At 50.3% G+C, this 14,311-nt stretch overlaps 1 protein-coding gene across 1 annotated transcript in view; it reads right to left on the bottom strand.

Moving 5' to 3' along the window:
- LOC113627371 (polycystin-1-like protein 2) overlaps positions 1 to 14,311 on the bottom strand; it is an 82,000-nt gene that overhangs the window by 45,286 nt on the left and 22,403 nt on the right. Inside the window, 11 exon segments of the mRNA XM_027119910.1 lie at positions 1,203 to 1,319; positions 1,322 to 1,366; positions 2,501 to 2,642; positions 3,361 to 3,422; positions 3,425 to 3,480; positions 5,334 to 5,541; positions 7,056 to 7,173; positions 8,903 to 8,952; positions 11,359 to 11,436; positions 13,623 to 13,793; positions 13,796 to 14,026. Coding sequence (XP_026975711.1) covers positions 1,203 to 1,319; positions 1,322 to 1,366; positions 2,501 to 2,642; positions 3,361 to 3,422; positions 3,425 to 3,480; positions 5,334 to 5,541; positions 7,056 to 7,173; positions 8,903 to 8,952; positions 11,359 to 11,436; positions 13,623 to 13,793; positions 13,796 to 14,026 — 1,278 coding nt within the window.

Below are 14,311 nucleotides of genomic sequence, written 5' to 3'. Positions count from 1 at the left end.
AACGGAGCCTGACGTTCAATACGTCTGCTGTAAGAGTGAATGAATGAATGAATATCCTTCGTATCCTTAAAGGGGACCCGCCTATCATTGGAATCACTTCATTGTAGTGTGCGGACAATCACGACGTTCTTGAATTGTAATTGACAACTCATTTTTATATGGTCACACTTCCCTGCCCCTTACTGGAGCAGCTAGCCTGGCGTCTCCATTTAGGGGGACACAGGTTTGAAATGAAATCTGCTTACCTTCCTTGAATTGGTCCCTTCCAGGCTCAGACCCAGTCGCGGCCCTCTGAACAGCCCTGCATTCCATGTCCATCTGACGGGCACCCCATGAAAACCACAATCCCTTGGGTCTGAGAATGGGGCCCCTCCATCTTTGCCTAGTCAATGGGTTCAGTTTATGTCCTTGTGGTGTTTAATGCCGGACCCTGGGGAGCACCCCTGCAACACTCCTGGAGCCTAGGTTTGCAGGAAGGTCCCAATCTGACTGGCACATTTTCAGAGCTCTTGTGAGGGTCACAGAATGCCAAAGGCCATTGGGAGGAGACAAGGACTCAAACGGGCCCGCCAAGGACCAACCACCCCCAAATCGGAAGAGCAGAGGCAATGTGGGCGCTCACCCCGTCTCTCCTGCTGATGCCCTGCTGCTGTCTTGGGTGTGGGTTGTGGTGACAGGACACTGGCTGGGGCACTGAAGTGGGGTGGCATCAGCATGCTCCGTCCTCTCCTGTAAACCTGTGCAAACAGGTCTCGTCTCAGCTCAGCATGCTCTGTGACATCGCCCATTCCCAGCTACCTCCTGCAAAGTGGGGTCAGTAGCATCGTGGATGGTTCTGTGAACCAGGCCACCCCTGTCCTGAGTGGCTCCAGGGGTCGGGGCTACTCCGAGTGTGCACTGAGGAGTGGTATCCTGGTAGCGACCCCACGTGGTCACACTTCTGCATATCCTCCTCCATTTAGCCTGTTCCACATCCCTCATGCCACGATAGAGGTCGTTTTGGCCTCCACAGTTGTGGAGAAGATAGGGAGTTACTGCTTCTCACCTCGCTGAGATGTGTGGCAGGGTCTGTGTGCCTGGGGGCGGGGCTTCAGGGTCATCCTGCAAACCTCTCTCACACATGGAACATATTCTTTGCAGCTCCCGGAGAGAGACAGGCACCTATTCAGGAGCTGAGGGGAGAGCTAGTCCCAAGCCGCTACCTGACTCCAGGCAGAAGCAGTACTCCAGGAGCCCCAGGGCGGCGGAAGCGTTGCAGAAGATGGCAAAGCTCGTCAGAACAGTGCCCTCCTCTGGGGCAGTGGTACAGGTGGGCAGTGGGAGCTGATCACGTAGGTGCCCTCCCTGTAGGCGTGCCGGGTCACTGCTGGGGAGAGGAGACGGAGGGTGCTTAGGGGGCTGTGTGAGGCACACAAACTCCGCCATGGTTCACGATCTCCTGGGAGCTTGTTCAACATGCAGGTTCCCAGGCCCCTCTCCAGGGCCTCAGACCTCTCTGTAGATTCTGGGGTGGGGCCCAGAAATCTGCATATCTAACAACTCCCACGCCCACCCCCTCACCCCCTTGATGCAGGGCATTCCAGGGTCTCTGAGAAACTGGGCAGAGATAGAATCCCAGTCCTGCCATTTATTATCCATGTGACCTTGGCTTTCACCTTTTTAAGAATCAGTTTCTCATCTGTAAAATGGGGCTAATAATAATAGCTTCCTCCCAGGGCTTTAGTGAGGAGGGAGTATATCGGGAAACAAGACTTGCTCAAGAGACCGAGTTAGGACGGGCCACAGCCAGGATCTGGAAACACGCAGAACTCCCCCCAAACCATGGGCTCCCATAGCACCATGATGAGCCCCCAGCTAAGCTGCGCCAATACCCCACACCACCTGTTATAATCACCTGGTTTTTCAAAAGGAGTGCACACCTGGAAGAGCTGGGCATAGAGGATTTTAATCAATTAAAATGAATTCCCTGGCCTACACTTAATTCAGAAGGTTTGGGGTGAACCCAGGAGTGTGCATTTTAAACTAGTACCCCAGGTTATCCTGGGCAGGTGGTCTATGGGCCACTTTGAGAAATACTGAATCAAAGGAATGCACCTGAAAAAGAATAATCACCCCATCATTTATCTTTTTGAGAGTCTACTTCTCCTGCTGCTCTGGGCTTGTTTTAAGTGAGAAGCACTGAATCGCCTGGCAGGACGTGCAGGCTGCACACCCCACTGCTTTTACCACTGATGGTGTGTCATCCACCCTGCATCATACAGTTCAGAGGCGGGTGTTTCTGTTCTGCCGTTTGCATGAGTGGAAATTGAGGCACAGAGACCTTGAATCCGATGCCTGAAGTCTTCCAGTTAGAAGGCGGCGGTGGTGGGATTCACACCAGAGCCTGTGTATGGCCCCCGCCCTGCACTGATGTCCCCTGTTTCAGCGCTCCTGGGTTTGTCTTGCTCACTGTCTGCAGGAGACAGGATCTGTGACATGAGACTGAAGGAGGCCTTCCGACCTCTGACTCTGGTTCCGGTGGCCTGGCTGCGGGTCCTCAGGAAGGAGCTGTTCAGCAGCAGGGTGGCGGTGTCGCTCTGAAGGAGGATTAAAGAACGTGGCCAGAATCCTTGGAGTCTGCAGGCCGCCGGGAGGGGCTCGGCCTGAAAGAGAGCACAGCCCAGGGCCCCTGAGGCTGCAGCCAGCCTACAGGACTCAGCAGGGCAGCGGCTTCTGACCCTGGGAGGCCTTTCGGATTTGTCTCCAATGGATTGACAGCAGTATCACCTGCTTTCCTGAGGTCAGCCCAAATAGCTCATCTCCAGCCGCGTTAGAGTGTTTGTCCTTGTCCAGGTTCCCTGGAAGCAGAGTCTGAGACAAGGATTTGTGTGCAGGGCATTTGTGAGGGAGGCTCTCAGGCAAAACCAGGAGGGCAGGGAGGGAAGCCGAATGGGGTGGAGAATGAAACAAGGCAAAGAAGTGGTTTCGGGAGGCATCCAGCTTCATTCAGCCTGATCCCATGGGGAGCTCTGGAGCATAAGCTGCACCCCAGAAATTGTCTCACTCAGAGCCCGGGGGGCTAGGCTGTTAGACCCCACAGTTATTGGCCAGTAGCCGCCCCATCGCAGCTGGGGGATGCCTGCATCAGCCTGGTAAGGATGGGCTGGGCACCCACAGCATCTGCTGCGATGTTTCCCTATTGTTTCTGCTTTGCTGCATCCGTTCTGTCTTCTGACCAATGCTCCCCAGCCCCCGACTCCTACTCCTCGGGCTCTGAGTGGAGTTGACCAAACCCCAGCTCAGTCCTGGGCATGTGACTCAGGTCTAGTCAATCAAAGTGGGAAGACGTTTCTGTTTTTGAGAGGCTGCCAGTGTCCTCGCCTTCTCCAGCAGGGTGTCATCTAAATACCAGCTGAACACGGCTGCTGCAGACTTGTCCCCACGGTGACCTTGAGCATAACGCCCCTGCTGGCATTCACTGGCCTGCAGTTCTCCTCACAGCTGAAAGGGAGACAGAGAACGGAGCAGGGATGCTCCCTCAGACGTTGTGGCCACCCGCCTGGTCTTTTGTCCAGTTCTTCTCAAGTCCTTTGAGAAGGTAGGAAATGGCTTTGTCAAGTGAAAGATGGAATAAAAACAACTTCTGCCCCAACCAAAACCAGGTCACGAAGATGAAGCGATTCGTTCCTGCCTGAATTCCCATTTCATTCACTGCACAAGAGAATGACACGGAAAGTGCGTGAGGCTGAGAGAGGACCCTAGGCTCCAATCCCGCCCCTGCCACTTGTGAATGACTGCTTTGCACAAGTCACTTAACCTCTCTGAGCCTCAGTTTCCTCGCCTGTAAAGTGAGGGGATAAGAGCAGTCAATTTCCATGATTCTTTCTAGTGCTGATAATGATCAGTGAATCCTGTGATTTTACAGCACACGTGCCACATCCCACTGTTATTAGCTTAGCCAGTGCTGACCACAACCCTATGAGGATCCCCATATCACAGACGAGCAAACTGAGCTCAGAAAGTTGTGTGATGAGTCCCAGGGACACAGCTCCTGAGTGGGGGATGGAACATGGGCCCACACGTCTGGACCCGAGTCCTGGGCCTTCTGTGTAATGTCATATTCCCTCACATGAGCCAGTGAGAGATCACTGACTCCTGCTGTGTCCAACCCATCCCCAGTCCTTTTAGTAGGAGCTTTAAAATAGCTCTCGAATCTCCCCACTTCTGTCTTCACGTCTACCCTAGTGCAAGTGAGCCAGACATTCTCCATTGGCCCCTGCAGCCCACTTGCCATCAACTCTGTGGCTCTGTGCGCCAGGGACTGATCTCCATAGACTGCATCACTGAGTCTCCACACCTGCCAATGGGCCCCGCCAATGGGGAGCCTTGAGAGGAGAGAGGTTGGGATAGTTATTCACCACTTTCCCTGCTCCTTACCAAATGGACTGCAGTTGGCAGAGGCCGTGTTCCTCTGGCCGAGGCCACAGCTCGTGCCGGGGGCACCTCTCCCGCAGCTGCAGCTCCCAAGGGGGTTCCAGAGATGCCATCCCCTTCTCTTACCCCTGCAGGCCTAAGAGGGACAATGGCTTCCTCCTGTTGTAGTCCTGCATTGTCATCCCTGGTTGATCCCCTTATCCCTGCCCTTGTCTGTAAATAGACCCTTTATCCAACTCCCCTCCATTCCCAATTTCAGTGAGCCATCTGCTTCCTTCAGGGACCCAGCTGATGGCCGCGCTACCTTGAACTCTCACCTTGATTCCTGCAAGTGCCTAAGCAACCTCCCTGAGTCCTCTCTCGCCACCTCCCGACCCCGCCGCAGCCGCTTCTCCACCCTGCTACCAGAGCGTTTGGAAGCAAAACGTGATCATGTTCCCAGCCTGCTTAAAAGTCTTGGGTGGCTTTCCAGAACTCTTAGGATAAAGGCCGAAATCATGTGTCTGACATAACCCTCAAGGCCCTGCCGGAGCCAGGCCCTGCCTGCTCTTCCGCCATGCTCCAGCCACACCAGCCTCTTTCACTTCCAGATTATTGTATGCTCCCTCCCTTTACTGTCTGTCCTGTCTCCCGCCCTCCCTTTTCCTGGCCAAGTTAATTCCTCTTCTGTCTTCACATCTCTGCTGAGGGCAGCCTTCCCTGACCCCGTGTCGGGGAAGTTGTCATAGAGGCGTGCTCTCTCCTTCCATTCATTTGTGTGAACCACTGCTGATCACCAAGTAACCCCAGTGAGAACTGAGACTGGGTCTGGTTTTACCCACCACTGTATGTCCTACCCCTTAGTCAGTGTAGCCAGAGCTGGCACTCAGTACACGTTGGCCAAATGGCAGCCCTGCAGGAGTTTGCTCTGGTGCTCCCACCTGACTCGCGGCCTGAGTTCCAGGGGGTCAGACACACAGAGGCACTGCTTCTCCAGGTTCTCCAGCTCCCGGCCTCTCCAGACTGCCAGGTGCAGGGTAACAGCAGAGTCAGGCGTCGGCAGGCGGGACGGTGGCACTACCAACTCCCTCTGGTCTGTGCGGCGCAGCTGCCTCTCAACACAATCGCTCCACTGAGCCCAGCAGTGCCCTGAGAGAGAGAGAGGTAGGCCAACACTGTGATCCACCCAGGCGCCTTGAACTTGACACATGTGGCTACCTTCTGGTTGGGGGTTTTTAGAAGAAATGGGTCATGGATAAGAAAATTGGTTCCAAATAGAGATTCTTTTTTTTTAGTTTCAGGTTGAAGGAATGGTGCCACAGAAGAATGTTTCTGGGGAAATGACCCCCGCTTCACCCAGACTCTGAGCAAACCTGCAGGATGTGTTGGCTTGTTTTGCATCAGTGACTTGCACTGGTGAGCAGGCCAGCACAGAGCAGGAGAGGCTCCCAGAGGATATACAGCCCCGCCTGGGAGAAGGCGCCTTCTTGTCCCTGGTGTAAGTGATTGTCCACAGCTGTTTGTCTCTGTGCGGTACATTGGGGACCTGGGAGGCTGTATCTCTATCTGGGACGCTGCATGTCATCTCGTGCTTTGTACCAACTCAGTAAGTCTCTGTGTCCTTTGCCCTTCAACTCTGTTGATTAATGTGTATCCACTACCCCAACTACCCCTGATGTGTAGTCATTCACAGGATATGCCTGGGGTCAGGTCATCAGCTCAATCACCTAAAGCCTATATTTGTATCCTCTATTAATTCAGATAACAAGAACTAACATGCTGAAGGATGTCCTGAGCACTTATCGATTAATATCAAAAGACTTCAAATGTTACATGACTTTTGACCCAGTTATTCCATTTCTGGGAACTTGTTTATGAAAGTAACCACAGCCGCAAGTAAAGATTGAACTGTAAGGATGTTCATTACAGCGTTGTTTATAAGGGCAAATCATTTGAAACAACCTCAGTGTCCAAAAAGAGGGCACTGGTAAATAAATGATCATGCAGCAACTTGACAGTCTATTATGCAGTTATTATGAAAATCAAGATGGAGAAGAAGATACCAAGACATGAAAATATGTGGGATACATTGTTCAACGAAAAAAAAGGGTAACAAAAGCAATATGTACAGTATGAATGGCATTCATTTTATTTCTAGAAGAGTGTGCATAGCTAGGATATATCCGTATAAAAAGGAGAACAACCATTTCTTAAAAATAAGTACTGGTGCTACCATCTTGGTTTGTCAGAAAAGGCCTCATCACTTCCTCCTTCTAAACTATCTTTTCAGTGGCATACCAAGAGCGTGGAGGTTAAAAGAGGGGTTCAGTCCAAGAGGGGAGGAGTATTTTACCACTAATGTTGTTTGTGGTGACAATAAAAAAGCAGGCTGGGTTTTAGGGTTTAACTGTTGTTCCTAAATTCTCTACAGATAGTGCCTCTCCTGGTTGCCTGCCTTCAGGACCACCCCCATCGTGGTTTGCCACTGCTTCCACCCACCTCCCATTTCTATGGAATTCACAATCTCTGGCACATACAAGGCACACAAAACGTCAAGCGTGAGTAATCCTGGTGTGAAGGTTAAGAAAAAGAGCAGCAAAAGCTGACCGCTGTCCATCACTCCGTGGTGAGATAGGACGGTTCAGAGTTCTAAGGTCACCTACCACATGCCCACTGGAAGCGAAAGTCCTTGTTACTATCTGGCCAGCCCAGAGTCACTGTCGTGAAAGGATCCAAGTACTGACCGGGTTCCACTCACAGCTCCACATCCCCTCTATCTCTCTGCAGAAAAAGCAGCTGGCTGGTGAGACGCCCTCCACAGCTGGCACCCCACCTTGTGCCCCAGAGCAGTCTGTGCCAGGAGTGGCCACAGTGTGAGGCATAGAGTGGAGACAGACCTGTCTGATCCCCCTAGCCTGCAGGGGATGGATCACTGGGTAAGTGACTAGGCCGAGTGCAGGCTGGGTGCCAAGGGTTCATCACGCGTTCAGCTGCATTAACAGAGCCTGCTCTGGGCCAGGCCCAGTGCTTGAGGCCTGGAGATAGAGGAATAGAGAGCCAGCCCCCGCCCTTATACCTAGTCTGACAGACAGGGAACCCAACAATTAAAATGCAGAGTGCTAACTGCTGCAGTAGAGAGGGCTCAGGGGATCGTGATAATAGATGAGGGAGGAAGTAGGTTGAGGACGCCTGTTCCCCCTAAGGGTTTGACAGTGTCTGACTCCTGGGGCTGCTGTGGATCAGATGAGAAAAACGAGTGACGCGCTTCCTCTTGTGTCTGGAGCAGAGGACAGCGCGGAGCTATTACCTCTACACAGCAGACAGCTGGTGTCAGGGCAAGCTTCCCAGAGGACAGGACCCCAGGGCTATGGAGCCGGGGAAGGAGGAGGAGTGAGGGCGAGCTGGGGCAACGATGGAGAGCACGTGGATTCAAGGAAAGGGGTTGGCAGGCATGTGGTGTGTTCCAGGATCAGTTCTGGTTAGACCTGTTAAACAGCTCAGGCCCAGAGGGCTTGTCCTGGGAACAACAGGAGGCTGTGGCAGAACTCAGTCCCCAGGGGTCTCTCTGGTTTGAGAATAAAGCTCAACCCCCTTGCCTTGGCACCTGAGACCCCATGTGATTTGGCCTCTGTCCGTCTCTATAATCTCCTACATCCTCCCCGCCTCCAACAGCAGGCCTCAGGGCCTTCTCATCTACATACCTAGACAGCTCTTGTTCTGGTTCCAGGATGGCTGACTGTCCTAGCTTCAGGTCCCCACTTAAATGTTACCTCTCAAGAGCCCATGTCTGATCACATTTGCTAGTCCACCCTCTGCTAGTTGCTGTCACTGCACTGTATTGGTTCTAGTTAGATGCATCACAGTTCTTAATTATATGCTAACTTGTGAGTTAGTCTCACCCACTAAGCTTCCTGAAGGCAGGGACCACATCTGTTTATTCACCATTGTTTCCCCAGCCCCTAATACCAATCCTTGAACATTGTAGAGGCACAATAAATCTTGTTATTGAATAAATGCATGCATGAGCAATGTCAACAGCAAGGAGTCAAAGACTTAGTCTTGCTATAAATACCAAAAGACCTGGGCCTTTTTTCTCATATAAGCATTAAAAGCCATGAATTTCCATCCGAGCACTGCCTTAGCTGTATCCCATAAATTTGGATAGGTTGTGTTGTCATTATCACTTAAAATATTTTAAAATATCCTTGTGATTTTTTCCTTTGACCCATTGATCTTTTTTTTTAAGAAGTGTGCTGTTTAATTTCCAAGATGTCTGAGAGATATCTACGTATCCTAGATAACTTATTATTGATTTATAACATGCTGCTGTTGTGGTTAGAGGACGTGCTTCATTTGATTTCAATCCCTCTGGGTTTCTTTTTAAACAGAAGAAGCCTCAGTGATTGCTAGTGCTCTGCTGTTAGCACCAAAAAGCCCAAACTCAAAACTAAAACAGAGTACTTAGACATCTTTTTCTTGTGAGGTTAAGTGTTTTAAAAAAAATACTCACATTCTTTTCCTGAGCCTTTGTTCCAGGTGGTTCTTGGAGACTGAAGGGAGCTATGAACACAGTGGGGATGGGTGTCAGACGTTGGTGGTGTTTATAAGGTCACCAAAGGGCAGAGTCAGAGAGTACGCTGAGGATGCCCTGGGAGTATCTGCCTGTCTTTGGAAATGGTTTAGGGACACGCAGAGAATATTCAGGTTGTAGGAAATGGGTCAAAAGCAAAACTGTCATGTTCACCGCTGGGCTATAGACACCTCTTTGGCAGGTAAGAAAGAGGCGGACAGCTGCCAATGGCAGGTAGAACAAGGTTAAGGTCAGACTTGCAGCTGTTTGCCATTAATGTTTACCTGCCAGTTGAAGGGTGAGGGTGGGGAGCCCTCATCTCATATGCTATTTTCTGTGGTGCAAATGCTCCCATACAGGCAGATTTCAGGATACCAAGGTGACCTCACTGAATGCATAGTGGAAGAGATGGGCACAACCAGCTCTGGCAGGCTGGTAGGAGCTGGACTCAGCACGCCATGGTGTGTTTCTGGATCCATTCATTGGCGTCTTAATGGCTGTGCAAACCTCGGCAGGTTAGTTACTCTTTCTGAGTCTTAGGTGCCTCATCCGTAAAGAAGGCTGAAGGCAGCCCTTATTTCTCAAAGCTCCAGGAGGACTGAATGCTGTGCTGTATATATTAGTGCTTTGTCATCTATTCATCTGTAAAGAATATTAGTGTGTCAAGTTAAAAAAAATGGAAAAGGTACTCTCAGCTGATCTGCTCTGAAGATATTGAAATGTGAGTTTGATTAATATCTAATTAAAGTGTAGTGATTAAGTTAAGCACTTAGGGTTGGTCATTCCATGTGATTCGCTAGGCCCTGGTGACTTGGATGTTTTAAGATCAGGGTATTACTGATCTTTAAAGAATTCCCTCTCAGTGAATTCTTATTCTCACAATGATAAGTTTGAAGGTCTGTAAAATCATACAAAACAAAGCTAAAATGCCAGACACAGAGATCTTTCTTAACCGTAAGAAGGAAGATGGTCCAATAACCCTGAATGAAGAAATCCAGAGAAATTGTTGCTACCCTGATCCTGCCATGAATTAGCTGAGTGACTTTTGCAAAGTCAGTTAACCTCCCTGGACCTCAAATTCCATATGTGGAAACTCCTAGGAGGACTGTGGACAGTAAGTAGAACGGACATCTCATATTTTCTTCCCCCGTCCAGGCATCCACGCCCTCTTCTTTTGATAATGGCACTGACAGATGATATTTTCCCTGGGGAACCATCCCTCCCCACCCTCAGTCCTTTGGGTGAATCTGATCCTACGTCATGTTCCGGGGTGGACGTGTGATCCTGGTCTGCCCTGAGTACCACTGCCCTCTGGTCTCAGCAACAGGTCTAGGAGGGACCATGAACCAAGCTTAGACAAGTGAGAGGCAGCCTCAGGACTTGTTCTGAAAATATCAACACGGAGATGCTCTTTCTCCTCTGGGGTTAAGGACTGAAGCCTGCAGCCATCTTGCTACTACTTGGGAAGAGGGGGTCGGACTGAAGCCAACATAGAACAAAGAGATGGAGAGAGGCAGATTTCCGAAGACATTGAGTGGCTGGATCCTGCTGTGCCTAAACCCTGGACTTTTATTTTCTGAGTTGATAAAATTTCCTTTGGCTTGAGCCATTTTGAACTGCTTTTCTTTCTCTTGCTACTTAAAAGTCCAGGCAAACACAGTCAAGGTGAATTTTAAGACAGTGACATCTACTATTGGCTGCCTACCAACAGCCAATACCCTGCTCTTCCTCTTGGCTGTCAGAATCCATCTTCTCCCACAGAGCCTAAAAATGCTGGATTCCCAGCATCCCTTACAGCTGGGCACCTGACCCAACTTTGGCCAATGGCATCTAAAGGGAAGATTGCTGGGGACTAGTGGGAAAGATTTTTTTCCCTAATATAAAGAGATGCACAGGGGGACATGGGTTTCTGCTGCTGCTGGATAATGCTGGGTTGACAGGTGATGTCTGGAACTGCGGCAGCCATCTTGATTGCATGAGACACAAGCCTAAGGACCAAGCGAAAGCTCTGAGGATGGCAGAGCAGAATGACAGACTGAGCCTGGGTCCTCGCTGGTGACACTGAGCCACTGAACCAACCTGGGAACTAACTTCTTAGTTATGTAAGATAATAAGACTTGAACTTAAAGCCACTTATGTTGGGCTTTCTATTATTTGAAGCCTAAAGCAGTGTAACTAATAAAAATTCGAATGTTTTAGAATTCTGTATCAATGGTTGGATGTTCTGTTGCTTACATTATTGCCTATTTAGAGTAACCAGAGAATTCTTAATATCTGTGAAACAAAATAAGCATTCAAAGCTCTGTTTTGAGGGCCCCCTCACTAGATTCCCGAGGAAGTACAATGCCCTAAACTCCTGGTCACAAGTTTTATATCCCCTTGCAGAAAATTCTTACCTGTGACAGTGATGCTTCCAATTTTCAAACTCAAGTCTGAGAAGACGTTCCTCACCAGCACAGTGACCAGAAAGGTGCCTGCAATGCAAAGGGTGGAGAATTATGGGCATTGTAATAAATTGTTTAACTTGCTCTGAGACAGTTCTCCCAGCCTGTGCTTCTCCAGTCCTCTGATGGCAGTATCTGACTCTTTCATCATCAAAGAATTTAATGTATCCCTGATGTATGCCAGGCATGGTGCAAGGCTCTGGGGACACAGAGATGAATGAAACATGGTCCTTGTCCTCAAGGCCTTATGGTCTAGTAGGCATGTGGGACACTCCAGTGTGGGAATCGGCATGGAAGGCAGTGTGGGCATGGGGTTGGGGGTCTGCTTCTACCTTGGGGGAGAAAGAAATGGTTAATGAGGTGGGGCGGGGCTAGAGCTGAAGTTCAGAGGATGAGCAGGTGCTCATTTGCCAGATGAGAGAGGAGATTCCAGCAGAAGGAGGCCAATTACACGGTTTTAAAAGGGTCGAGAGAGTGGGGAGGGGAGAGGAGGATTTGTCAGAAGACTTGGAGAGAGCCGCTGCTACATGAGTATCCCCACCCCCCTGCCTCCCTCATGGGGAAGAGGTGGTGGGTGCTACCTTCTTCTCTTCTCAAACCTGGAGAGAAGGTCTTCAGAGAGGGCCCTTGGTGAGCTGGGTATGTGTTCTTTGAGGCTGTCCCCCATGGACAGGTTCCTTACTCATGCCCTTGGAATGATCTATGACGGGTGGAGGAGAGGGAAGGGGAGAGAGGAAAGGCAGCATTTCTGCATTTGGGAAATGACTACAGTCGGCTGGAAGCAGCCAAGGACTGGGTGAGAATTTTCTAAGGACCAGATGTTAGCCTTGGTGGTGGGGAGGCGGTGGAGAGGGTAGAGAGAACGAGGAGAACAGAGAAAGGGACCCTGTTGGTGACAGGAGAGCCCTGGACTGAGTGAATTCTTATTCTCAGTAGCTGTAGTTGTCTGTTCTCAGTTGTAGGTGTCTGACATCTGTAGTTGTCAGTTGTCTATGAGCCTCAAGAGCCCATGGAAGCTCCTACGAGAGGCGGCTGCAAACATCTGCTGGGCGGTGAGAGCAAGGCCAGCGCCACCAAGTGAGCACCTTCCTGTCCTGCCTGGTTCCCTGTCCTTCCCCCCTCACTCCCTTCATCCCTGGAGGTGTCCAGTCTGTTTTTCTCATGGGGAGGAGAAGACTGCTTATCATCTAAGAGAGAGCCCCAAAGTCACAGGGTGTATGGAGATTTTATCTCTTATCTCCTACCAAGTAGCTTTTATAGGAGACAAAAATTAATTTGAATTACAGCCTCTTTATTATATTTGCCATTGTCGTTCCATTTCATTTCCAGATTCTTCCTGTTCCAAACTGTACCTTGGGTACCTGGCAAAATTGCGATGTTTCTCTTCTTGACTCTGTCGTTCCTTCTGCCATCTCTTTTGCCACATCCCTTGCTGAGGGCATGGTAGCCCATACCTGCACATCATTACCCCCTTTCTCACACACCTCTGAGGTCCAGGGTAGCGGACCTGGGTGGGCTGGAGACTCTGCCACCTTCATCACTTTCCTGCCTGCTGACCTCACCACACTGCCCTCAGAGACACTCTGTTCTTTCCAGATTAAATGCATGTCAGCTGTGGCCTCCTGCCCTGGCTGGTGCCAGCCGGTCTGCTGCCCTATCTCTATTCCAGGCAGCCTCCTGATACCTCCTCTCTTGTCCCTCTCTCTCCCACCCTTTAGTTTTTACCCATCTCTCCCCCGCAGGGCGTGGACTGCAGTTTCCCGAAACACATTCTCCTCTAGAAATGATGGAAGAAATCCAAGTACTCCCGCTCTCTTCCAGTGGTTCTCAGTGGGGGTGATTTTGCTCCCCAGGGCACAGTTGGCAATGTCTGGAGACATCTGTAGTTGTCATGATTTGGGGACTGGGGCTACTGGCACCCAGTGGGTCGAGGCCAGGGATGCTGCTAAGCATCCTACAGTGGACAGGACGGTCCCCACAACAAAGAATTATCTGGTCCCAAATGTCAGAAGTGCCAAAGTTGAGAATCCCTGTGACTGTAAGTTCTATAACTGCAAGTAATATCTGTCTCTTCCTTATTTTGTGACCCAGGCTGGATGCTGTGAACCATCTTTTTGTCTGGGACACACTGAAAAACTGGCTGGCAGAACCCTGGACACCAAGTCAGGAAGGGAAGAGGAGGGAGGTTTGGAAGGGGAGCCACAAACTCCAAGTACCTTCAAGAGGAACTGCCACGTGGTAAGTCCCAAATGGCCCCCCAAGGCTCTCTTTCTCATGGGAGAAGGTTGCATTGAGTCCTGCCACCTCAAAGTTCAGCCTCTCCGGGATACCGTGAGCCGCCGAGACATTGACCAGTAGGTCGTGTCCAAGCTCCAAATTGCCAGAGCCCAGGAGGCCTGCAGGCCTGACAGGGGCTCCACGAAGTGGATGGTGATGTTTCTGGAGGGGGCAGAGGTGGTGGTGTTGCTGGTGGCTCAGATCTCCAAGTGGTGCATCCCTGGGCCCATCCGTTGCTGGACTGCTCCACCCAGGGTCACACTGTAGGGGAGCAGGCCCCTCTGCGTGGTGAACTCAGCCAGGGTTGTGTTACCTGACAGCACAGTGTAAGTCACCCCTGTTCCTAGGTGGAGTAAGACACATTTAAGAATGTCAGTCATGCAGTAGATTATACTGAGGTAGTTCAGACTCCAGTTGTAAAGTCAGATTCCACATATAGACATATATATGGATATAAAGACATACGTAAGGATATATCCTCCCCACCCAAATATTAAAACGGATTATCTCTGAGTATTGGGTTCATGAGTGATTTTTCTTTCAGGGCCCTCTCTGCTCACCTGCATATTCTAATTATTTTATTTATTTTATTTTATTTATTTGGCTGCGCCGGGTCTTAATTGCAGCA

Source organism: Aethalodelphis obliquidens, unplaced genomic scaffold (assembly GCF_003676395.1).
Source record: "Aethalodelphis obliquidens isolate GAN/ISIS:26980383/991018 unplaced genomic scaffold, ASM367639v1 scaffold20, whole genome shotgun sequence".
In the NCBI taxonomy this organism is placed as follows: domain Eukaryota; kingdom Metazoa; phylum Chordata; class Mammalia; order Artiodactyla; family Delphinidae; genus Aethalodelphis; species Aethalodelphis obliquidens.
The sequence above is the reverse complement of the archived record's forward strand: the minus strand, read 5'-3'. Positions and strand labels throughout refer to the sequence as shown.